Below are 24877 nucleotides of genomic sequence, written 5' to 3'. Positions count from 1 at the left end.
ATATTCCATAAATATCCATGACATGGTGTTACGTACTGAGAGGAGGTACAATTAGCTGTTTTTTGCTTTACTTATTTTTGGCAAGGATATCATTTTGTGGTAAATTTTCTGTTCACTATAGGCTATATGACTTTACATGAAAGATCAATGGGGAATATTCTGTTAACAGTACATGTAACACATCGCTATACAAATAAATGTACTGTATACATACAAATGTGCATAAACCTTTTTCTGTGTTTTTACAGTAGGCCTGTTAACTGTCAGTCAACTCTATTCTCTATTGAATGTCTAAAAGGTAGTAACTCACCCAAAACACTTAATTCATGCTTCAAAACCTAGTTTATGTGTCAGTAAATTGGCCAATGCCACCAAAATGAAAAGTCGCTTTGTCATCGTATGAGCCGTACTGGTCAAAATGTTTAGATGTTTTTGTCACCAGTCGACCCTAGAAATGTTTCTTATATACAAATCCCTATTTTTTTGACACTGACTACTTATTGTACTATACAAGAATGCCAGTTTTGTCTAGGTGAATGCTGATGTGTATCGCACGGAGCTGTTTAGATTCCCATTTCAACAGTAGGTCAAAGTTTACTGGGAAAAGTCAATACTGTAGTAGCTACACAGACAAAGGATATGCACATTTGTATACAGTAAATGTATTTGTGTAGCAATGTGTTACATGTACTGTAAACAGAAAATTCTCTACAGTGTACAGAAATTATGCCACAAAATGACATCTATGCAAAAACAACAATAATGCTGCAACAATTAAAAAAAAAAAGTCCCAATATTACGATTATAAAGTCATAACTTAACGGGAATAAAGTCATAACTTTACGAGAAAAAAGTCGTAATATTACGAAACTAAAGCCATAACTTTGCGAGAAAAAAAGTCGGAATATTACAAGAATAAAGTCATAACTTTAGGAGAAAAAAAGAAAATAACATGTAAAATTACTACTAATTAATATTATGACTTTTTCTCGTAAACCTATGACTTTATTCTCGAAATCTCAGATTTATTTATTTGTCCTCAATGTGGCCCTAATACTCCGTCGTACCGTCGTACCATCGTACGGTCGTACCGTCGTACCATAGACCTACAACAATGATAAATAAAAATGAAAAAGTAAACAAAAAAACAGTTATTAATTTCCATTTTTATAAATCCACAGGGAGCCACTGGAGAGGAGCTAAAGAGACACATGTGGCTCCTGAGCAGCAGGTTGCAGACCCCTGTTCCAGTAATATTACGACTTTTTTCTCGTAATATTATGACTTTATTCTCGTAATATAACAACTTTTTTTCTTGTCAAGTTATGACTTTATTCTCGTAATATTAGGACTTTATTCTGGAAATCTCAGATGTTTTTTTCCCTCAATGTGGCTCTAATACTCCGTAGTACATTTGCACTTTGGCCCTCACTGCATTAAACTTATATACTATATACTTAGACTATAAACTGTGTTACCTTCATCACAATGCTCAAATGTTTTGTGGCTCCAGACAGATATTTTTTTTGTTGCCTAAAATGTCTCTTTTGATAGTAAAGGTTGCTGACCCCTGCTTTAGGAGGAGGAATATAGAATCATAGTTTGGAGTATAGAGGCAGTATTATATCTCACCACTAGGGGGCGATATAAGTTTCCCGGGGCGGTAGTTTCCTGCAGCACCACCGGAAGTGAAGCAGCAGCATCGTAAACATGGCTGACAGTGGAGTGACAGGTGAGTTCGTGAGTCTCTAACAGCTGGACTTTACAACTGTTTCTATATGTTTTCATTACTTTACTGAGGGCGCAGCGACACAATACATCCTGCTCTTATAGTCCGTGTTCTGTGGTGTCTGAGTTTAGCTCACAGAAGAGTTATCTCCTCCTCTATGTTAAGTGCTGCTAATGTTAGCACTGCATGCAAGTGAACGGTTCATCGTCATGTTGCATCATCTTTTCCACTAGTTGTATTAAAATGAACAGAACAAGTGAAAGAAAAGCCTGTTTTTAAGATGCCACTGTGCTGATGAAGATGTTAACCAACAAGTTATGTGAGCATGATGCAAACCTGGTAAGTTCAGTGACATACAGGCAGATAACAGCATCAACAACAAGCTGAAGGACTGGGAGCTGAATAAAGGCTTTTATCTTGAAGGGGACATAAGTGTGCCATAAACTGATGTAATCATACAATCATATATTGGTTGTTTTACAGATGGACCTGAAAGTAAAGATGACATTCAACGAGCAAAGGTTAGTATGCTCTTGATATCCTTGATGACTTGATGTCTTCTTCTTTGTTGTGGCATGTTGGGGGGGTAACATCAACACAAGGGATGCCAAGAAGCTGAACAGGCTGGTGAGGAAGGCTAGCTCTGTGTTTGGAGGTGGAGGTGGAGGAGGCTGGACGCTATCCTGGATAACCCCTCCCACCTCCTCCATGATGAGCTAGTCAAGATGAGGAGCACCTTCAGCCACAGACTCATCCCCCCTCGGCACAACACAAAGCGCCTGGGTCAGTCCTTCATGGTAGCCATCAGGCTCCACAACCAAGGCTGACCGCCATATGAGAACTATGAGGACTTTAAGAAGTTTAAACATGCACTATCTACAACCATCTTGGACTCAAACCACTAGCGCACTTTACACTTACTTTACACTATACATCCTATATACCACTTTATAGACTGCACATATGTAAATATTACATTTATTTATTGCACATACTACATTTATTTATTGACGGACTGCACACACTATGTTCACCCATTCACTCTGTATCTTTTATATCTCTTATTGTTTTCATAATTTCTGTATACCTGTACCTCTCCTGTGTTTCACTCTGTTTGCTGATGTTGTTGCTTTGACACCTGAATTTCCCTCCGGGGATTAATAAATGTATCTTTAAATATCTTATCTTATATTAGCCACAGTGTCATATAAGGCTACATGTTTGTTATTGTTGACCCCTTTTCCTTCTTGACATGTTTGCTTAACAGACTGAAGGCAAAGAGCTGTCCAAAGAGGAGAAGCAACGGATGAGGAAAGAGAAGAAACATCAGAAGAAGAACAAAGAGAAAAAAGATGAACAGGCTCCACAGGAAAGCGAAAAGAAGAAGAAGAAAGAAGAGAAGCCTGTCAGTTCCCAGCCTCCAACGCAACCCTCACAGAAAGGTGGACGGCACCAATCATTGTTGTTTCTAACTGTGTTGCATGACTGTAATGAATCTTTATCCTGACCCTTAGCTGTGTCTCCCCTCGACTCCCTCAGCAGTGCCCGCTCCTGCACCGGTTCCTGTGCCTGCCTCAGAAACTCAGCCACCTAAGAGTAAAGCAGACGTGAAAGCTGAGAGGAGAGCTCGGCAAGAGGCTGAGAGGGCCTCCAAGGGCAAGAAGGGAGACGTGGGACAGCCAGCCGCTACAAGCAAACCTAAAGCACCGACTAGTGAGCTGCAGCCAGGTACTGTAGTAGCCATAGGCGTAATTTGAACTTTAAGGTTGGGGATTCACAAAAAGAATCCAGAGGGAATGTAATATGTAGCTACAACTCAGAGAGGTCTAACGCATTGGGATGTGTCACGTAGCCTACATATTACACCCTCCAAACAGAATGCAACGCGAGCAGGCGGCAGTGACAAAATCAGTTTGAAATGAGGAGTTATCTGATACGATATCTCCTCATTTCATTACAAACGCCTAAATAAGGTGACAGCTGGCTGGAAGGAACATTTACTTAGGCTACTATTGGCTGTATTGTATGTCATTTTCAGTAAATATTGCAGTTTTAAAAACACAAACGTCTGAAGACAGCAAATACTACTCACCCATCTTTTAAGTGGTTACGTCTCTAGTCTGATCTGGACCGTACAGCTGATAGGTATGTGGTTTGTTTACATAGCATAACAGAAGTGCATATTTAACATAGTGTCCGATGTTATTAGGCTATAAGTAAATAAAAATACCATAAATCTATCTTATCTTTTCGTTTCTTATTCTGTCAATAAAAAGACACAACAAGGTCGATGTTATTCATCATTACATAAATTATTAGTTCTACGTTATTATAAAAAATATAGATGTATAGGGGTTTCAGTGAGCCCCCTGAACCGAGGCAAACTGCGCGTGTGGTAGTAGCCCAGGAGGTCAGCATAATAATTCTGAAATGTACACATTATACTTTGGAGAAAGTCACATGTTTTTCTGTGTTTCCAGTGGTGAAGAGGCTCCCAGAACATGTCCAAGTGGACAACCCGGACGTTTTAAAGAAACTGGCGAAGAAATTGGAAAGACAGCAGGTTAGCTACTTAATGTGTCATCTCTTAACACCTTGAATCATGAAAGCATGCTTTGTCTGATTCAGAACAGCTTGCCTTGGCATAATAATGAGCATACACTGCCAGTGTTGTTAATATTTTGAAATGAGAAAAAAAGGAAGAACAGACTAAATGAATCAAGGCATGATGATGACTCTTACCAATCTCATTCGAACTAACACTAATGAGGAATTTCCTGGATTTTGATTGTTTAATCAGACACCTGTTGCAAATAACATACTATATAATGTGTTTTGTTTACTATATAACATTCAAGAGCAGCATATTTCTCTGGCCTGATCAACAATAACAAGCATAACCTTAGGTTTCTATTTAAAGAGGACTTGTCATGCTTTACTGTTCCAAAAAAACGCTTTATTTTTCTCATACCGGCTGTGTCGCAGCACCTCTTTTTACCCTCTGTCTGAAACGCTTTGGCTATGTTCCAAATCGTGTATATATATATATATATATATATATATACTGCCCTTAAAAGCTGCGTACTGTTGCATACAATTTGGACATACTGCTTCTTCATAACATTGCGCCTTGAACTTTGACCCTCTTGCTCCTATATTCTTTGCGTAGAGAATTGTGGGTCAGAATAGTCAGAAAAGCATGCTGGCTTGCATACTGCAAAATGCGACCAGATGTAGTAAGACATCCTGGTATTTTTGCCACACTGCATTTGACATACTATGTATTGGGACATATGGGACATACTAAATCTTTTTCTGGCTTACGAAATAAATAGTATGATGGTATGGGAACGCACAGTAGGTTTGAACTCCTGTCCTTTGTTGACCAGATCAACGGTCTCAGATCAAATTTCAACTGGACTTTATCACTCTGATCGATAAACAATCCTAAAATACAGAGTGTTAAAAAATGTCAGTGTGTGTTAATCATGTTTTGTCACTCATTGCAACCTCACATAACCATGAGTCATAACCGCATGTGATCATACCTAATATTTCTTTCAGACACCAGGGTGCAATGCTGCTGCAAATGTGAAGGTTTGACTTCCTCGAATGTAAACGTGTGCCATTGACATTTGTCTAGTTTTGTTTGCTAACCTGTAATTGTCATCGTACTCCAGCACCAATCAGTAAATGAAAAGTTATGGATGCAAACTTACTATTCGGTCCATTGAGACAGAAGTGTGTTCGTTTGAGATGTTGGTAACGTGTTAATTGTATCTTTTTGTTCTTTGTGTGTTTTTCTACAACGCTGAGCTGTTTGCTGTGCAGATTTATTGTTACACTCCCTTCTGCTGTGTTTGTAGAGTTTGTAGAGTATTTACAGCAAAATCATACGTAATAAAAAATTAGATTTTCTGTGTTGCCAAAGTTAAACATGAACACATCTCTGTAAATTAAAGTAATATGAATCTGGCTCTATAGCAACCGTTGTTTCTCCCTGTTGTCCATTGAATTTTACTTATGAATTTTTTGTCTAATCTGCTTCATTTCAGATTCCACTCCGGTCGGACTACGGCTACAAAGTCAGCCTGTTTTCTCATCTCCACCAGTACAGTCGCAACGCCCCTCTAACACAGCAACTCAGGTAAACTGAAAATATACAATATAATGTAGTACAGTAGGTCGTTAGGTGTTGTCTGGGAAGAGTTAAGCCCCATTTCCACCGCAGGAACTTTCCCCCAGAACTAAGAACATTTTGAGGAACTCCTTGCATTTCCACCACAGGGAATTTAGGACCATTTTAGGATGAGTGGAGAACATTTTTCTTTGTTTGATAACATTAACCTTAATGTTAGGCTCTGCTGTCGGCCTCCCTGACTCAGAGAGAGTTCCCAGGGACTAAAAGTCCCGGGAAATTTTGGTGGAAACCCAGCTTTAGATTTATGTAGTGCTAGTGATATATCTTTTAAGATGACCTTAAATCTGCCTTATTGTTATTGACTGTTATTGTCTTTTGCAGCATTCCCTCTACAGTGATTCATCCTGCTATTGTTCGCCTGGGTCTCCAGTATTCACAGGGCATTGTGGCCGGATCCAACGCTCGCTCTGTCGCCCTGCTGCATGCCTTCAAACAGGTACAGAGAGCACACTGGCTGCTTTACCATCCAATTCTCCTTCCTCGCCAGTATTTAGAGCAACACAGCAACACAAACGCTTTGTTTGGTTTTGTGTTTGTAATCTAGTACAATGAAAGTGCAAGATGGAGACACACTCATAGCTTTAAATGTTGTAGCAATGTTACTGTTACTGGTTCGTACTCCTTCAGTTTATACAAGACAGAAAAACAGTCCAGTTTCCAGCTTTTCAAGCAGTGCAGTTTAGCTGCCTGCTGTCCTGAAATCCTGAAATTGCATTCTCTAATGTGAGGTTAACATACTTTATTTTCTTTATTGTGGATAGATTTAAAGCAAACAAACTAAAAAGTAATGTTTTTTTCCTGCTTCAGGTAATAAGGGACTATACCACGCCCCCAAATGAGGAGCTATCTAGAGACTTGGTCAACAAGCTGAAACCTTATATCAGGTACAACAAATTGTTTACATTTTAGTCATGTATCATCACTCCTTTGGTTTTACTAAATCAGCAAAAGTTTTACTACTAACTGTTCTCCTAATTTGTCAATTTTACAGTTTAACTAACACATGAAATTGTTCCTTTTTGTCTAATTTTTTTCTTGCAGTTTTTTGAATCAATGTCGCCCTCTGTCAGCCAGCATGGGTAATGCAATCAAATACATCAAGAAAGAGATCTCCAATATTAATAGTCAATGCAAAGAAGAAGAGGTGATTGTCACACTTGCTTTTCTCACAATTTTAGCCACAGATCATAAACTTAACGTGTTGTATATTCCATAGATTCGATGTTACTGATTTACATTTTCCATCTCTTCCCCCCTCATGCATCCTCTGTTTCTCTGTTTAGGCAAAGAGACATCTGCTGAGCTGTATCGAGTGCTACATTAATGAGAAGATCGTCCTTGCTGCTAAAGCTATTGCCAAGTACTCCATAGAAAAGATCAGTGACGGGGATGTCATCCTAGTTTATGGATGGTAAGCCTCTTAAAGCTGACAAGCAAGGGGGAAAAATTATGTTTAAATGTCATAACTGTGTGTGTGTGTTTTAGTTTCAGCTGTAGAGTCTGCAGTTCCCTGTTACCAAGCATTGCTTAATTATTTGTTATGCAAAAGAAATGCAACACTAAGCCCTAAAATCCTACTTTTAAACCTCTCCTAACACTTTCTCTTCCCTTTTCTTGTCTCGCCCATTAAACTGACACCTTCCTTCCACATTCTCCTCTAACATTTCCACCCTCTCTGCTCAGCTCGTCGCTGGTCAACCACATCCTGTGCGAGGCCTTTGAGAAAAACAGGAAGTTCCGTGTGATCGTGGTGGACAGCAGGCCCCGACTGGAGGGCCGGGAGGCCCTGAGGCGCCTCGTCCAGAAAGGCATCAGCTGCACCTACGTCCTTATCTCGGCTGTCTCCTACATCCTTCCAGAGGTACATTCTAGCCTTAGTAGATAGAGCAAGGCATATATATTTACCCAAGGAGTAGCCATGTTCAATTTTGTTGATTTAAAAATCATGTTTCTGTCTTTATGATTCCTTGAACTTGGACCTCCGTAGGTATCTAAGGTGTTCCTCGGTGCTCACGCCCTGCTGGCCAACGGTTACGTCATGTCTCGCGTGGGGACGTCGCAGATAGCTCTGGTGGCCAGAGCCTTTAACGTACCTGTGCTGGTGTGTTGTGAGACCTACAAGTTTTGTGAGAGGGTGCAGACGGATTCCTTCGTGTCCAATGAACTAGGTACGGAAAGAATAGTCAGTGGCTTGTTGAATTAGTTACTAGGGCTGTCAATCAATTGAAATATTTAATCACATGATTGTCCATGATTAATCACAATTAATCGCAAATTAATCACCTTTTTTATCGTTCAAAATGTACCTTAACGGGAGATTTGTCAAGTATTAACCCTCTTGTTAACATGGGAGTGGTCAAAATGAATTTGTTAACGCATTCACTTTGACAACCCTAATTGTTACATAAATGTGTAGACTTCAGATGCTGCTTTTGCTCAATTTGACCTCTGCATTAATATAAATTCCTTCCAAACATTACATTAAACTAGATTATTTATCTTCACCTGTGCGTTCCAGATGACCCCGATGACCTCATCGTGACCCGTAAAGGGAAGACCCAGCTCGAGCACTGGCAGGAAGTGAAGTCACTCGGCCTGCTTAACCTGGTGTACGACGTGACGCCGCCTGATTTCGTGGACTTAGTCATCACAGATCTGGGAATGATCCCGTGCACCTCGGTCCCGGTGGTGCTGCGAGTCAAAAACGTGGACCAGTGAACGACCTTCCGGCTCAGAGGCGGTTTCTCTGTGTTTTCGATTGGGGGGAAGTTTGCGAGCTCGAAATGCTCGCACACAACACAAAATATCGTGCTTTGAGCATGCAATAAATATATATCTGAAATGGCATAAGCTTTTTAAACGGAGTCCATGTGTGTTTTTATGTTAGGATTGGATAATTACAGAGATTTGTTTCCTTGGGGGTAAGTAGGTCTTTTTTTAATATTGGGTATAGGCAAGAAGTTTTATTAGATCCATGTTGTGACTGTTGCTTTACAACAGGACATTTAATTACCAGTATTTAGAGCAGAACAATTCCGCTGTGGTTCACAACACACACTCGTTGTCGACCACAGCATGCAATTTTAAACCAGCCAGAAATGGTTCCCTAATTACAGTTGGAGCTGCAGTATCTCTGAAGAACTCATGCGAGCCATAAAATTCCTCTGACTAGTTTTTAATGACCTGATCAATGGAACCGGATAAAGAAGAGCGAGATATAAACCAGGTCGTAAAATATTTTTTGGGGAGAGGATCTCAGCTTGTTTATGTCCACGAAGTCAACACATGATGCTCATGTGCTTCTAATCTCATATTGGCACATGTTTTAATCTTGAATTCGGGGGGGAAACATTTTATCCACAGCTAAAACGTGTTTCCCCTTTACAGTAGACATTTATTAGTTAATGCAATAGTTGATATTCAGTTCAGTGCTTAATTTCATGGTGGTAATTCAAGTAAAGCATTTGTTTTTAATATTTTATTAGAACCCTGAATCTCATCGAAAACTACTCGCACATCAATATCAAGACATTTTCCACAAGTGACTGATGAACACATTTCAACTCACCAGTAGGCACACAACATTTTGAGTCAAAAACATACAAGATTTGGCATAAAAGCAGCAACTTAATAACAAACTGTAGTACTTAAACCCAATGTCTCACCTTTTTAATACAACTTAATTCAGAAAAACTTAAAATTCTGATGGTTCACATCGTGATTCATAGACTGAACCTGACTTGGTTTTTGCTCAGAGTGAAGTACATGTTCAACATGCAGTAAACAAACTGCTAAATTCTACGAATTTCCTCAAAATCTGCTTAAGGACATCGTGTAAACTCGCACACATTGAGTGCATGTTTGGCACAGATAACAGCGAGCAAATCTGTCATTAATATCTTATGTCAATTAACTACATTTAATTATTATTATATTATTGGCAGACATTTAAAACTTGGAACAACATGTTGGAATTAAATTTATCTCTAAAATTGCACTGATGATGCCGTAAAAAAAAATAAAAAAATGCCAGTTTTTAAAACCCAGATAAATATGTACCCAGATAAAATAAAGTAAAATAAAACACCATGTTTAAAAGAAGCCTGGGGGTCAACTCAGACTTTGTGTCAGCTTTTTCCCTTTCAGTTTCAGCTCAGTAGATCATTGCAGATAAAGAAGTCGACCGCAGTTCAGCAGCCTCAGAGTGACTTGGCCTTACGTCTCTGGGTGACCCACAGCAGGATAGCCATCACAACCGTAAACGCTCCAAGAGGCACAAACACCTGGAGAAGCGGGAACTCCCCCTATTGACAATGAAAACAAACACAAAAATGTAAAAAATAATCAAAAGATTCACATGTCAAACTCAGTGATGAAGAAGAACTGACCTCTCGAAGACACTTGTATCCGTGATAGTTGACGGCACAGCTGCACTCGAAGAAGCTGGGGCCGTAGGGGGCACAGAGGGAGTTCTCCGGGCAGTTCATGGCTGAGGATTATTAATAATAATTATGAGATGAACAGTTGTCATGTATTACCAGAGAGGCTTTTTAGATCTTATGAGTATCAGATGGGAACTTACACAGCTGTCCAGTCTGGTTGCACATATCTTTCTGGCCTTCACAAAGACGATTTCCGTCTTTGACCTCCACCTTTTCCCAAGAAGTGTTGCCCCCTGGACAAACCATGTCTTGTGGCAAAATCCTGTAGACACACAGAAATAGAGTTACAAAAACATAACACTTTATACTCATGAGCAGCTGTCGTAGCTCAGTTTTTGTAACGGAATACTTACAAGTAATTTAAGTCAGTAAATCCTTGAAACGCTGTGTCACTGATGTTGACAATGGGATTGAGTGAGAGGTCTCTGCAAAGCAAAAGATTATAAAGTAAGAAAGGGCAAAGACAAATGGCTCCATATAAATACTAATCCTTATACTGGAAGTGCTCTAAACAAGTAAGTACTTAATCTGATTTAGCTCTATTTCTTTCTCTAAAGAGCAGTTGAAGAGTTTTTGTTCCTTGCCAGTAAGAGAGATGAAGCTTTTATTTGCTGCTAAGAATAGAAACTTTCCTAACTCCTAATCTTATCAACACTAAAATTCGGAGGAATCGCTCACGTAAGTTTCCACGAAGTCCACGACAATGTATAATGTGGAACGTGTCCATATGATCGTGCAGAATCAATATGTACAGTAGTGATAAGCACAGGTCTTCTTCTTCTTTCTTCTTCCCTCATACAGTCACTGAGGAAGTGTTCAGGCAGGCAGGGCCTTCCGTTATCTTGTTTGTACATTAAACTATGTTGTGTAAAAAGGTATAAAACTGTAGTTACTGTACATACATCATTAATGCTGTTGATGCTCCCTGAAGATCCTCCACGTGAGTAAGTGAACAATTGGACAGATCCAACCTGACACAAACAAAAAAAGAACAAAAGGTTTGCTCAACCCAATATGTCTTATTTCAATGCTCCTCCTAAGCTTCTATGAAAAGGAACAAAGCTCATAATTAAGACCAACCAGACCACAGGTATACCATAGTAATTGTGCAAAATAATAATACTGAAAAAGTTCTAATTAAAGCTGAAATGATTAATCCATCCAGCTTCTTAAATGTGAATATTTTCTGGTTTCTTTGCTCCTCTATGACAGTAAACTGAATATCTTTGAGTTGTTGACAAAACAAGACATTTGAGGACGTCATCGTGGGCTTTGGGAAACACTGATCGACATTATTCCCCATTTTCTGACATTTTATAGACAACTAATTGATTAATTGAGAAAATAATCAACAATGAAAATAATCATTAGTTGCAGCCCTACAGTAGTTCTAATCACCTTCCTTTGGATGCCAAATAAGGTTAGAGTTTTGTGTTTGTACTCTGATATTGATGCCAACGCATCCTAATTATCGTATTGACAAATATAAACAAACATAAACAAGATCAGCAAGGAACATTTGATAAAATGACAGAAAATCCATAAATACTGAAATAAACATTACTAAAAATCAAGAAAAAAATCTGCTGTCTTTACATTTTTTTTTAATTTAATTAAAAAATGTTTAACTTATATTTACACATATTTACTTTTTTGCATAGTAATTTATTTACTTATTTATACTGGTGTCCTTTACAGTTTTTGTTCACGTTAACCACATCTAACTTGTAAACCATTTTGAAAAAGATCATACTAACAAAGATTGAGCAAAATAACATCCATCAAAATATTGTATATTATATTATAAAAACATTTTGACTACGATTTAAAAAACTTTAAACTCAAAAAATTTTAAATTGACAAAAAATATATATATATAAATTTATTCCAATTGTTTACATTGTTTTTATTCATCTTTTCCTTTCGTCACATTTTTTGTTGTATATTTAATTTTATCTTTATATTATTTGTATACTGTGAAATATATTTGCTGATATCTTTTGTAATGAAAAATTGGAATATGTAACTACTGTATAAAAAAAAAACAAAAAAAACAACTTGTTGTTCTAAAATGGAAAATGTATTTCCGATAGACCCTGAAGGCGACATTGAAGTCCTACCCGATGATGTGTTCAGGGTCGCTAATGTTTTCATTTCTCAAGCAGCAGCGTCCGTCTATCCGACCAGCGGATAAGAAGCAGAACCGGCCCACTGCGGTGCCATTTAGGACTGTACCGCTGCAGAGCTCACATACCTGCGATTACACATCATTACGAAGGGGAAAAAGAAATGTAAACAACAATCTGTCCTGTACATCCACCAAAACACGCTGTTTTTTCAATGATATGTGTAATTTACTTATTATTATAAAGACCACAGTCAGATCCAAGTCTTACCTGCAGCTCAGTCAGTTGATAACTTGCGTAAAAACACAAATTAAAGATCAAAACAAGCACTTCAAGTGTCAGCTGGCTGCTCCCAGCTCTCATCTTCATCGACTTTAAGTCATATGATCCTCTACTGTAGCGAACACGTGACCGGAAGCTGATCCAGCACTTTATCAACAAAGTCTGAATTTAATTTTGCGCAACAATTACGCATACGCTGGTGCATTTAATGTAATATTATCTTCTTATGTAGTACTGTTACGGATATGTGCAATAACATATGCTGATCACTCTGTGCAATAATTATATGATGCTGTGCAATAATTATATAATTATCTGACAGACACTTTGTGCAATAATCTGGCAAAACTGTCATCTCATCAATATACATATTGTATTTTTATATTTTATATTGTATTATCTTTTATATTTATATTTGTATTGCACTATCTCTTTTTATTGTATTATCTTTTATGTTTATATATATATATATATCTCTTTTTTTATTGTATTATCTTTTATATTTATATTGAACTATCTCTTTTTTATTGTATTATCTTTTATATTTATATTTATATTGAACTATCTCTTTTTTATTGTATGATCTTTTATATTTATATTTATATTGCACTGTCTCTTTTTTTATTGTATTATCTTTTATATTTTTTATATTTATATTGCACTATCTCTTTTTTTATTGTATTATCTTTTATGTTTTTTATATTTATATTGCACTATCTCTTTTTTTATTGTATTATCTTTTCATCAGCACCAATGGGATTGTCACAATCTAATTTCGTTGTACTACACAATGACAATAAAGGGCTTGAAACTTGAATCTTGAATCTTTAAATATAATAAATAGCAGCACCCATGTGAATACACACAGTAAACATCTAGCTTGTTTTATTTGTGCAGAATTTGATAATAATATGTGCAAATAATTAATTTTGCAGCTAATCAAAACGACTTTAATTCAATTCAATTCAATTCAAGCCATTTATTGTCATTGTGTAGTACAACGAAATTAGATTGTGACAATCCCATAGGTGCTAATGAAAAGATAATACAATAAAAAAAGAGATAGTGCAATATAAATATAAAAAACATAAAAGATAATACAATATAAAATATAAAAATACAATATGTATATTGATGAGATGACAGTTTTGCCAGATTATTGCACAAAGTGTTGCACAGCATCATATAATATATAATGTATAAAATATATAATATATAATATAATATAATTTAATGTTTCAATGCGAGTAATATTCTTTATGTAAAACCTTTTTTCTCTCATTCAAAATATATATTTTTGTGCAACAAAGTGCACCAATCAAAGTAGCTTAACATTTATAGTCCTATTTCATTAAATTAAAATTTTAAAAAATTTAATTAAAATTGTTGACAAAATTTTAGACGCATTTTGTTTTTACTGTTATGAATTTTGACTACGCTTTCACTGTCAGTTTAGGTTGCACTGATTAATCTGTTAGTTGTCAACTAAATGAATTGCCAACTATTTTGATAATTGGTTTGAGTAATTTCTTAAGGAAAAAAAGTCTAAATTCTCTGATTCCAGCTTCTTAAATGTGAATATTTTCTGGTTTCTTTACTCCTCTATGACAGTAAACTGAATATCTTTGAGTTGTGTGGACAAAACAAGACATTTGAAGACGTCATCTTGGGCTTTGGGAAGCACTGATCGACATTTTTCACAATTTTTTCTGACATTTTATAGACCAGACAAATAATCGATTAATTGAGAAAATAATCAACAATGAACATAATCATTAGTTGCAGCCCTAGTTCTAATCACCTTCCTTTGGATGCCAAATAAGGTTAGACTTTTGTGTTTGTACTCTGATATTGATGCCAACGCATCCCAATTATCATATTGACAAAGATAAACAAACGTAAACAAGATCAGCAAGGAACATAAGATAAAATGACAGAAAATCCATAAATACTGAAATAAACATAACTAAAAATCAAGAAGAAAAAATCTTGTCTTTACGTTTTTTTATTTTTTTATTTTATCACATTGACAAAGATAAACAAACATAAACAAGATCAGCAAGGAACATATGAAAAAATGAAAAAAAACAAAAACATAAATACTGAAATAAACATTACTAAAAATCAAGAAAAAAATCTTCTGTCTTTACGTTTTTTTTTTATTTGTATCATATTGACAAAGATAAACAAACGTAAACAAGATTAGCAAGGAACATAAGATAAAATTACAGACAATCCATAAATACTGAAATAAACATAACTAAAAATCAAGAAAAAAAATCTTGTCTTTACGTTTTTTTTTTTATTTTATCATATTGACAAAGATAAACAAACATAAACAAGATCAGCAAGGAACATACAACAAAAAAAATTGTTGACAAAATGTGTAGACGCATTTTTTTTGACTGTAATGAATTTTGACTGCGCTTTCACTGTCACTTTGGGCTGCACCAAATACAGGGGGTGACTTCAAGTTTTAATGATTTAATAACATTAAAAATATAGCAAGAAAAATGTTTTTTGGCATATTTATATAATTACATTACACATCTATGTATTCAAGTGTAAAATTTGTGACGTGAAATATGACAATTTTGTTTTATTTCTTACCCGCGAAGAGTAGACCACCCCCCTGTCTAAAAAAAATGAGATGGTTTATCCCATAAAGGTTGTTGCAATGCCTCTTGATGGGCCACTAGATACACTGAACACAGATGGCTTGACGACGGCCCTGGTTACATCTGATTTTCTCTGCGATTTTCTACCACATTATCTATGAGTTTCCTCCGTCGCCGTGTCGATTTCTCTTCAGCAAATGTAGGAGGTGGTTTTTAAGTTATCACGCGTTATTTTAAAGTGGGTGTAGAGGGTGTTTGAAACGCCAACAACAGTGAAGGTGTACTTAACACTTGTGCAACATGGCTGCTGCAGGAACAGGCAGTTAGAAAAGTTTGACACTGACGTGGGGAGAAGTTTTATGTGAATAGCTAGTTGGTACACGGGATATTAAAGTCGTCAGCAGTCTCCACCGCTTTTCCCCGGACTACAAACCAGTGGATAAACCGTGTGAGAGCCTCCTCCTCCTCTGTAGACAGTCACTGCAGTGGACTTTGTGTGAGGAAACTGTCTTCTTCTCCATCGTAAAACCTTTGGTGGCGTTCAAGGACTTGTGTCGTCGAGCTATTAAAATGCATTTTTCCATACCCGAAACGGAGGTTCGTTCGGGAGAAAATGGATCAACCTATGTGGTGAGCATGATGGATTTGTGTTTTTGTTTTTTAACCATGCTTTCACTTTAGCCTAGGTGTTAAATGGCCACAGGTTCGGGCTAAAATGCAGGTCAATGCAGCCACTACGAGTTCCTGTGTTTACTGTTATAAAATGATCTGATTGCATGAGCAGTGGTGGCAAACCACTGCCTAATGCAATAAAACAAATCAGCTATAACCTCAGTTAGACTACTGTTTCACAAGAATACAACCTAGATAGGCGAATAGACTTGATTTTAAAAACGTGAGGAAGTTGAGTGAAAGTCTTTTTCACCTCCACCTCTGTCAGGCCTTGAATGCATCATTAGGAAGGTATGACCCATGGTCTTCATCATGATTCAACATTATATTTAGCTTTACCTAGTAGATGTTTTAATGTGGCTCCAAAATGTTGCACTGTGATGGTGTGTACTAAGTTGGCACCAACTGTTGTCCTTTACTGTCAAGCCACCTGAAAGTCGTTTTGACCTCCAATACATCCTGCCTAGTGTGAATGTGATTCTGTGAGGCCTTGAATGCATCATTAGGAAGGTATGACCCCATGGTCTCCATCATGATTCAACATTATATTTGGCATTTACCTAGTTGATGTCTTTAATGTGGCTCCAAAATATTGCATTGTGATGGTGTATATACTAAATTGGCACCAATTGTTGTCATTTACTGTCAAAGCCACCTGAAGAGACATGAGTGAGTCACAGCTCAAACAATTGCCTAAGGCAATACAAAAACAACTACACCCTTAGTTAGACTACTGTTTCACAAGAATACAACCTAGATAGGCGAATAGACTTGATTTAGGAAGTTGAGTGCAAATCTTTTTCACCTCCAATACATCCTGCCTAGTCTGACTGTGATTCTGTGAGGCCTTGAATGCATCATTAGGAAGGTAACCCCTGGTCTTCATCATGATTCAACATTATATTTGGCATTTTCCCAGTAGATGTTTTAATGTGACTCAAAAATGTTGCATTGTGATGGTGTGTATCAAGTTGGCATCACTTGTTGTCATTTACTGTCAAAGCCACCTGAAGAGACATGAGTGAGTCACCTAATCTCTGATTCTTCACCTCAGACACAACAGTCTCTTTTGTTTTAATGCTATATAACTATAACGTGCCCAAAACTGCATGTGATTATCATAAAGTGGGCATGTCTGTAAAGCGGAGACTCATGGGTAACCATAGAACCCATTTTCATTCGCATATATTGAGGTCAGAGGTCAATGGACCCCTTTTGAAAAGGTCTATGCCAGTTTTTCCTTGCCAAAATTTAGCGTAAGTTTGTAGCGTTGTTTAACCTTTAACCTTCCAGACAAGCTAGTATGACATGGTTGGTACCAATGGATTCCTTAGGTCTTCTAGTTTCAAGATGCCAGTATCTTCACCTTAGCTTTAAAAGTGAGACTGCTACAACCTCTGAAACATCAATTGCGTTAAAGAAATTAGTGTCATTAAAACAAATTTGTGTTAACGCATTATTATGGCGTTAACTTTGACAACCCTAGTATTTAAATAGACAATGTTTCGTTCCCAGTCCTATCTTCGTCAGGTCAAAAACAATTAGACAATGTTTTGATCCTAGTCAAATCTTCATCGAGTCTAAACGTGTTGGCCTGATGAATAATCATCATCTGTAATCTCTGATTCATCAACTCAGGCACAACAGAGCCCTTTTTGTTTTTTCAGGTTTGAGTCAGCACCGAAATTCTCTAAGATTTGCCACAATTATATCTCACAATCCTCCTTGTCATTTACAGCCAACATTGCTTTAATTTTATTGTCTAGCCCTTCTACTAACCACAATATAATAGCAGTCTTGACCACACATCAAGAGCAGAAATAATTGTTGGCTTCATCATCTTGCTTGGGTTGTTGTACAGCCGTCTTTAACGCAGTTTTATACCTTATTTGAAGCACCTTGAATTGCCATTGTGTTTGCTGTGCCTTGTGTTGCTTTGACACATTGGCAGACATGCTCTCAGAGAGAATAATTCCTGGAGGTTGGTCAAGGACTGCTGTAGCAAAGCATCATAGACATAAAACATCTTTTGTGGATGTTTCGCACTGTTTTTTCTCATAAACCATTAACACCAGTCATACACACAGTCAGGATACATTGTGCTAATGTGTGGCAGAGGCCGTACTGTTTAAAAAGAATTACTGACAACTCAAAATATTTCCTCCTTTTCTTGTGTTGTGTGATGCTTTAGACAGCATCATTGGTGTGAATGTGTGCCTATTAACATATAAACCAGACCTATCTTTGAACACAAGTCATTACGTTGCTAGGGAACAGCTTGGGTTCAAGAGTATTTCCTGGCAATTATGGACATGATATAAACAAACACTGCAATGACAAAAAATCTTGGATCCCTTTTAGAATACTAGGTCTACAGTTTTCATTAAACAAAAGGTTTTTATATTAGTTGTTTTATAGAAGAATGCAGCTACTCTGATATTCACCAGATGCTTTGAAATAACATCTGAGAACAGCCAGTGTGATGTCAGATGGACATCAGATGTTGCAGTGTCACACACCTGCGAATGACTATTTTCCATCTTGACTCCATGTGCTCCAGAGAAAGAAATCTTTGAATAAGCTCATTAATATTGAACATGTCCGCGTGTTCAGTTTCCCTGCTGCCTCAAGCAGGACAAAATTAGCTTTGGATGTAAACTTAAATATACTTTTTCTGTAGAAGTAGTGAACACGGTATTATATGTCTGAGTAATATGATTAGATCAGTTTATTTCCCATCCACATTGTTCTGCAAACACCTACTCTGGTTGTTGAAAGTCAATAGGTTTCTAAATTGAGCATTTCAGGTGCCACCTCTGGCTTGTTTCTACCTGGCTGAGCACATTTTTACCCCGTGCTGCAGTGGGAACTTTAAAACGACAGGTTTTCACCTCAGCAGCCTGCAGTCCTGTGACTGTCACTGTGACCTTCCTGTAACCATCCCACAGGAAGGGACTTTGCTTGATTATAATGCTGAGAGATGGGATGTGTACCTTGGAACCAGTAAGCCACAGAATCTGCAGAGTTTGCAAACGGCCTTTTAGAATAACAAGGGCTGCAGTTTTTTTTAAATATGGTGCAAGCACAGACATATCTTTGTATTTTGGAGTGCTCACACTTCCTCTTCTTGTCTAGTAGGCTTGTATCTTCCTCTTTGGCTCACATGGTATTTGTTTACAGTGTGTTTTTTAGTGTGTAAAAGAGAGATAGACTTTGTTGCTACTGTAAGTGACTCTGACTCATTTACTTTGGATGAGGAACAGATCGGGACTTAGATGAACAAGTTAATCTGTCTCTGTTTAAAGTTTTGCAAAATGTAATGCCCAACAGCATGCCTGCATCAGCCAGTGAGTAATATTAATAAACTTAGAGACGCAGAAACTATTCTTAAAATGTGTTAAAATAAGCACCTATATCTTCCTCAGACTGAAATTGATTTCATCCTACAAATGCGTCATATTATGTGAAAGGATGTAGCGTCCCCTCCTGTGCACTGGCTCCAAACTACAAATGTATTTTATAGGGCTGTTAATCAATTCAAATATTTAATCCCAATTAATTGCTTGATTGTCCATTGTTAATTGTGATTAATCACACATTTTTGATCTATTCAAAATGTGCCTTAAAGTGAGATTTGTGAAGTATTTAATACTCTTATCAACATGGGAGTGTTGACACGAATTAGTGGCATTAAAACGAATTTGCGTTAATGCATTATTATCGCGTTAACTTTGACAGCCTTAGTATTTAAATAGACAATGTTTCGTTCCCAGTCCTATCTTCATCAGGTCAAAAACGTTTAGACAACGTTTTGATCCCAGTCGGATCTTCATCAAGTCTAAATGTTTTTGCCCTGATGAAGATCCGACTGGGATCAAAATGTACAGTATTTAAAAAACATTTTTGGTTTGGAGATAATGTGCAGAAAAGAGCAATAGCTCAGACTGTATGTTGTCCCTGAGTTGAACTGCTTGCAATTCACAAAAAATGCAGAGTTATTTTTTGTGTGTTATCATCAAACAGAGCCAAGACATTCTGCATACTCATTCTTCCTTCCTGCCTGGATACTGCCGACATACACATCTTTCTGTTAATTCGTTGGCCTTCCTCCAAACTCTTTAGCCTTCCTCTTTCCCTCTAGAAGTTTTGGTTTCTACTTACTTTGTTTTCTTATTGATTGGTTGTGTAGGTCAGCAACGGCTTGTGCAACGGCATGTGCAACGGCATGCCACAGTGTGGTCAAGAGTGTTTTGTTTTGACAGATGACCCACCATGTTGACTATAAATATTCATTGAAACATAAGGGAAAGATTAAAGCACTGACAGTTTGTTCCTTGACACCCAAGCATACAGGCAGTACTTCCTGTCATTCCCGGCCAGAGCTGCACACAGGCTGGTGGAATATTTCTTTGCTAAGCATTTCTTAGCACATGAAGGAGCAATGATTGTCAATAACAAAATAGCGGTCTTCAGAGTTGATACCACTAGTCCAGGCCATTTTAGTTTTTCTTTCATAAAATAAACATCTGCAGTTTAGCTAAGTGTTACAAGCAAAAGGAAGGAAGGAAAGATGATCAATCATCTTCATGTTGTTGTTTCGGGAAGTGATAGCAGCCGCTGATTGTTTTCAATCACAATATTTGCCAAACTGTTAACAGTCTTTGACCATGAGTTATTGTCTGTGGCGGAAAAGTTTCTGTGTCACGTTTTTGAGCCATTTCTCAATAAAAAAAGAGAAGAATACAGACTTGTGGTGCCTTGTGAAAATTACCAAATTCTTTTACAGTTCATGTGTGCTCTTCTGTAAGCGAGCCTGCATTTGGGCAAACTTCAAATATATTTTTCTTTTCCTGAGGGCATAACTAAAGTATCATTTTGTTATTCTTGTGGTTTAGTATCATTCCTGATGCTTAATGAGGCATCTGACATGAAAAATAGATTTACTTTTTGAGATTGGCTCTAAACACGATGGCAAGCAGATATTTGGACTGCTGATTCCAAATGGTGGTTTTGCGGAGCAGCATATCTGCGTGATATCTCCTTGTCTGTCTGTCAAAACAAACAAGGGGCGTCTCGGGGAAAGTGATGGATTCCCCATGTGATCTTTGCTTTCTGTGTTGTTCAGCGTCTGCATTATGCAAGCTGTTTTGATTGGAAATTTAAATGTGCAAGCCAGTAGGGTTTGATTGAATCCAATTCACACTTCATTAATTTAATCCTCCTTATGAAACGAAGAGTGAGGAGGAAACACTCAGTGGTGAGCTGAGATGAGATGGAGATTGAGGTTGTTCCGAGGTGTTTGAATCAGTAGTGAAACTTAATGTATGTTCAAGATAAAGGATGTTGTTGCTTCACTGTATTTTACCAGTTGTGGTTTTGTTTCTGCACTTCTGAGTTTATTACATGGCACCTCAAGAAATGCATAAGAAGAAATTACAGTCAGCTTTGGTGTGATGCATTGAAAAGTACTTGAAGTTAATTAACCTTATATTCAAAGAAAGGTTATTATTTTATTTTATTTTATTTTATGTTTATCTATTTAGTTGAAAATGGCCATGCCAGTTTTTCCTCGCCAACATTTAGTGTAACTTTGGACCGTTATTTAGCGTTCTTTCTGACAAGCTAACATGACATGGCTGGTACCAATCGATTCCCTACATTTTCTTGTACCAGTATCAACAACACAACCACTCTAGCTTTAAGACTAAGTCCATTACAAGCTCTTAAAGACAGAATAGAGGCCGTCGGATTTTTAAGAGGTTAATAGTTTATATGATAAAAGATTGATACTTGATGTCCGTGAATCGGACGAATTTTTCGATAATAACGCGTTAACGCAAATTCGTTATAACGTCACTAATTTCTTTAACGCAATCAATCTTTCGGAAGTTATAGCGGGCTCACTTTTAAAGCTAGTGATACTGATACGAATATCATATGAAACAAGAAAACCTAAGGAATCCATTGGTACCAACCATTTCATACTAGCTTGTCACAAAGGAGGTTAAATAACGCTCCAAACGTACACTCAATTTTGGCGAGGAAAAACTGGCATGGCCATTTTCAAAGGGGTTCCTTGACCTCTGACCTCAAGGTATGTGAATGAAAATGGGTTTTATGGGTACCCACGAGTCTCCCCTTTACAGACGTGCCCACTTTATGATAATCACATGCAGTTTTGGGAATGTCATAGTCAAGTCAGCACACTGACACACTGTGACAGCTGTTGTTGCCGGTTGGGTTTTGCCATGTTATGATTTGAGCATATTTTTTATGCTAAATGCAGTACCTGTGAGGGTTTCTTGACAATATTTGTCATTGTTTTGTGTTCTTAATTGATGTCCAATAATAAATAATATATGCATACATTGTATAAAGCAGCATATTGGCCCACTCCCATGTCGATAAGGGTATTAAATAATTGAAAAATCTCCCTTTTTAAGGTACATTTTGAACAGATAAAAAAAGTGTGTTTAATTTGCTATTAATCACAATTAACTATGGACAATCAAGCGATTAATTTGCGATTCAATATTTTAATCAACTGACAGCCGTAATCTATATATATCTATTTGATTATTTTATTTCAACATCTCATGTCCACCCACAAGCTTTTCAGACAGATCAATACAAGCTTTTGATGATACATTTCTCTGTCAGACCAGTCTCTCCTCAAATTTTAATTTGTCCCCACTCTCTCCAAACAGGCCTACAACATCCACGTCAATGGCGTGCTGCACTGTCGGGTACGCTACAGTCAACTTCTTGGCCTCCATGAACAGGTAAGGCTTCAGCCATCACAATACACCCATTTCTCTTAGTGTGCTTTGGACCAGAAGGGACTGATCTGCTTGTGTGGAGCGCCGAACGCTGTTTAAATGCCACCACATCCACCCAGGGTGACCTTTCACTCGTCTTTGTGTCGTACGGTCGATATGCCAGCCTCCCATCACTTTGAATCACGACCGCAGTGGCTTGAAGCCCTGTGCTGTTATTCCTCCCAGAGTCCAAACTATTGCGTGTAAATGGGCGGTATTGTGGTGGTGGAGGAGGTCGGAGGAGGTGGGTGACGTGGAAGGAATGTTCTTGGCCTTTCTTTCATTTCACCTGCTTGGAAAAGCATCTTAATCTGAAAAAGAAATGTTGTTGGAAAGTGTTGAGTTGCCTGGCCTGAAGCATTTTTTAGTCTCTGCCTGAGTGAAGCGTTACATAGAGACGCAGCTATTTGTTAGAGCTGAGGCAATTAGTGTATTCAGTATCTGCTTGTTTTTCCTGTAGGACTGCTGTGGTTGAGTTGACTTACTTGTGAAAGTGCTTAACATACATTTTTTTGGAAACAAATGATGTTGCAGGGGTAGATGCATTGTTTGTAAGAGGTGGATTTTTTCGCTGGATTTCCAGCTGACTACCTGTGAGCTCTTTGTGCTATGAAATATATACGCCATGGCATATACTGTAACACAGCCGTATAGAAGTCTCCTGTTTTCACACATTAATAAATAAGCAAGCAAGGGCCAAACTTTGCTATCTTCCGTCCTCAAGTCTGTGCTATCTAGTCTGACAGTTGCCGTTGCCTGGCAACAGGGTGTGTGGAAGACACTCGAATCTTTAAGAACCAACCCCGGAGGGCTTCCTGTGGCGTACGCATGACCCCAAAACACTCTGGTGATTGCGGGGCAAACACTCTACCCAGCTTATTGCTGAGAAAATTTGAATGTTAATTGTTTCTCTTGTTTTTCTCTTCTACAAAGTAACAAGGTCACGCTTCTGCTAGAGCCAGTTTAAATCCAACAGGGAAAACAGGAAGTGTTTTGCTAAAAAAGAAGCTGTATGAGTGCAGATTTATTTCAGATTTTGGGGACTCTGATGCTTAGTGTCTGCGGCTACGAGAGCTTATTTGTATGTGTAACCAGTAGGGTTGGGGAAAAAATTAATACACCTATGTATCGCGATCTTTTTTTTTTTTTATGATTTTGAAATTGATTTTTGATATATTGGCTTAATTTGAGTCTAAGCGGAGCAGCTGAGGTAGAAGGAAGTTACTGCTTTTATTGTTGTACTGTGAGTGACGTCATATCTGCTCCGTATCCGTCAACCAAAACAAACCGCAGCCGGCCGCAGCGAGCCGAAACGAAAAAGTAGAAAACGGCGGAGGTTCTACGTGGATACGACCTGCACCGTCACATTTGAAATCCAAAGTGGTAAACACTACACATACAGTAAAGTATGGAAACACTTTGGGTTTCACACATTGCCAGGAAAAGCAGAGCTAGACATCACAGCTAAAGCTGCGTATTGCGGTAACGTGCGGTCAAGCCAGCGGTCACTCGCATCTCTGTGATCAAATCGACCGCGTGTAATCGAATCACTACAACTGTAGAGCACCCATATACTGACATTTATGTTAAATGCATTCAAATGGCCCCAATGGAGCTGACCATGGATGTATAAAGAGAACGGAGCTGATGGGTCTAGTGTAAAAAAAGTTAACAAAAATCACAATAAATCGCACCCAAGTATCGTGATGACATCGAATTGCGAGATAGGTGTACCGTCCCTGCTCTAGTAACCAGCGGTGACTCTGATGTACTGAAAACACCAAAGGACAGTATATGTTAAGGTGAAAATCACCTCTCTTCCTCGTGATGAAGGCCAACCTTCATCATGCCATATGTGCAGGACCTGAAGGTTTTATAGCGAGAAAAAAATGTGTTAGTGAATTCCTCATGATGAGTGGGACGTACAGTTTTTGCCTGCAGCGACACACAGATTAAAATTAAACCACATTTAATGTGTGATTTTTAGAT

At 37.8% G+C, this 24877-nt stretch overlaps 3 protein-coding genes across 6 annotated transcripts in view; 2 read left to right on the top strand and 1 right to left on the bottom strand.

Moving 5' to 3' along the window:
* Window positions 1-1610: 1610 nt before the first annotated feature.
* eif2b4 (eukaryotic translation initiation factor 2B, subunit 4 delta) lies at window positions 1611-8790 on the top strand. Of its 4 annotated transcripts, none has more exons than XM_074628049.1 (14): window positions 1611-1732; window positions 2213-2250; window positions 2997-3171; window positions 3272-3457; window positions 4210-4292; window positions 5294-5326; window positions 5785-5876; window positions 6252-6366; window positions 6738-6814; window positions 6972-7074; window positions 7214-7341; window positions 7614-7791; window positions 7918-8098; window positions 8449-8790. In XM_074628049.1, exons 1-14 carry the CDS (start codon window positions 1711-1713, stop codon window positions 8646-8648), a joined length of 1611 nt encoding a protein of 536 aa, XP_074484150.1. In that variant the 5' UTR covers window positions 1611-1710; the 3' UTR covers window positions 8649-8790. The 4 variants fall into 4 exon arrangements, with proteins under 4 accessions (XP_074484150.1, XP_074484151.1, XP_074484149.1 ...); XM_074628050.1 differs by having other exon boundaries at window positions 3269-3457; window positions 5294-5320; XM_074628048.1 differs by having other exon boundaries at window positions 3269-3457.
* A 603-nt stretch (window positions 8791-9393) lies between these two features.
* On the bottom strand, window positions 9394-12922 carry atraid (all-trans retinoic acid-induced differentiation factor). Its single transcript, XM_074628052.1, has 7 exons — window positions 12769-12922; window positions 12493-12626; window positions 11275-11343; window positions 10726-10797; window positions 10513-10634; window positions 10319-10419; window positions 9394-10234 (listed from the first exon to the last, which is right to left on the bottom strand). The coding sequence occupies exons 1-7, from the start codon at window positions 12865-12867 to the stop codon at window positions 10130-10132; spliced, it is 702 nt and encodes a 233-aa protein (XP_074484153.1). The 5' UTR covers window positions 12868-12922; the 3' UTR covers window positions 9394-10129.
* Window positions 12923-15474: 2552 nt separating this feature from the next.
* snx17 (sorting nexin 17) overlaps window positions 15475-24877 on the top strand; it is a 33886-nt gene continuing 24483 nt past the window's right edge. Inside the window, exons 1-2 of the mRNA XM_074628047.1 lie at window positions 15475-16028; window positions 22778-22852. Of these exons, the coding sequence (XP_074484148.1) occupies window positions 15969-16028; window positions 22778-22852 (135 nt within the window). The 5' untranslated portion in view covers window positions 15475-15968. The remainder of the gene's footprint in view (window positions 16029-22777; window positions 22853-24877) is intronic.

The sequence above is a fragment of the Sebastes fasciatus genome (assembly GCF_043250625.1).
Source record: "Sebastes fasciatus isolate fSebFas1 chromosome 18 unlocalized genomic scaffold, fSebFas1.pri SUPER_18_unloc_2, whole genome shotgun sequence".
Classification (NCBI taxonomy): Eukaryota; Metazoa; Chordata; class Actinopteri; order Perciformes; family Sebastidae; genus Sebastes; species Sebastes fasciatus.
This window is presented reverse-complemented; position numbering and strand designations above follow the sequence as displayed.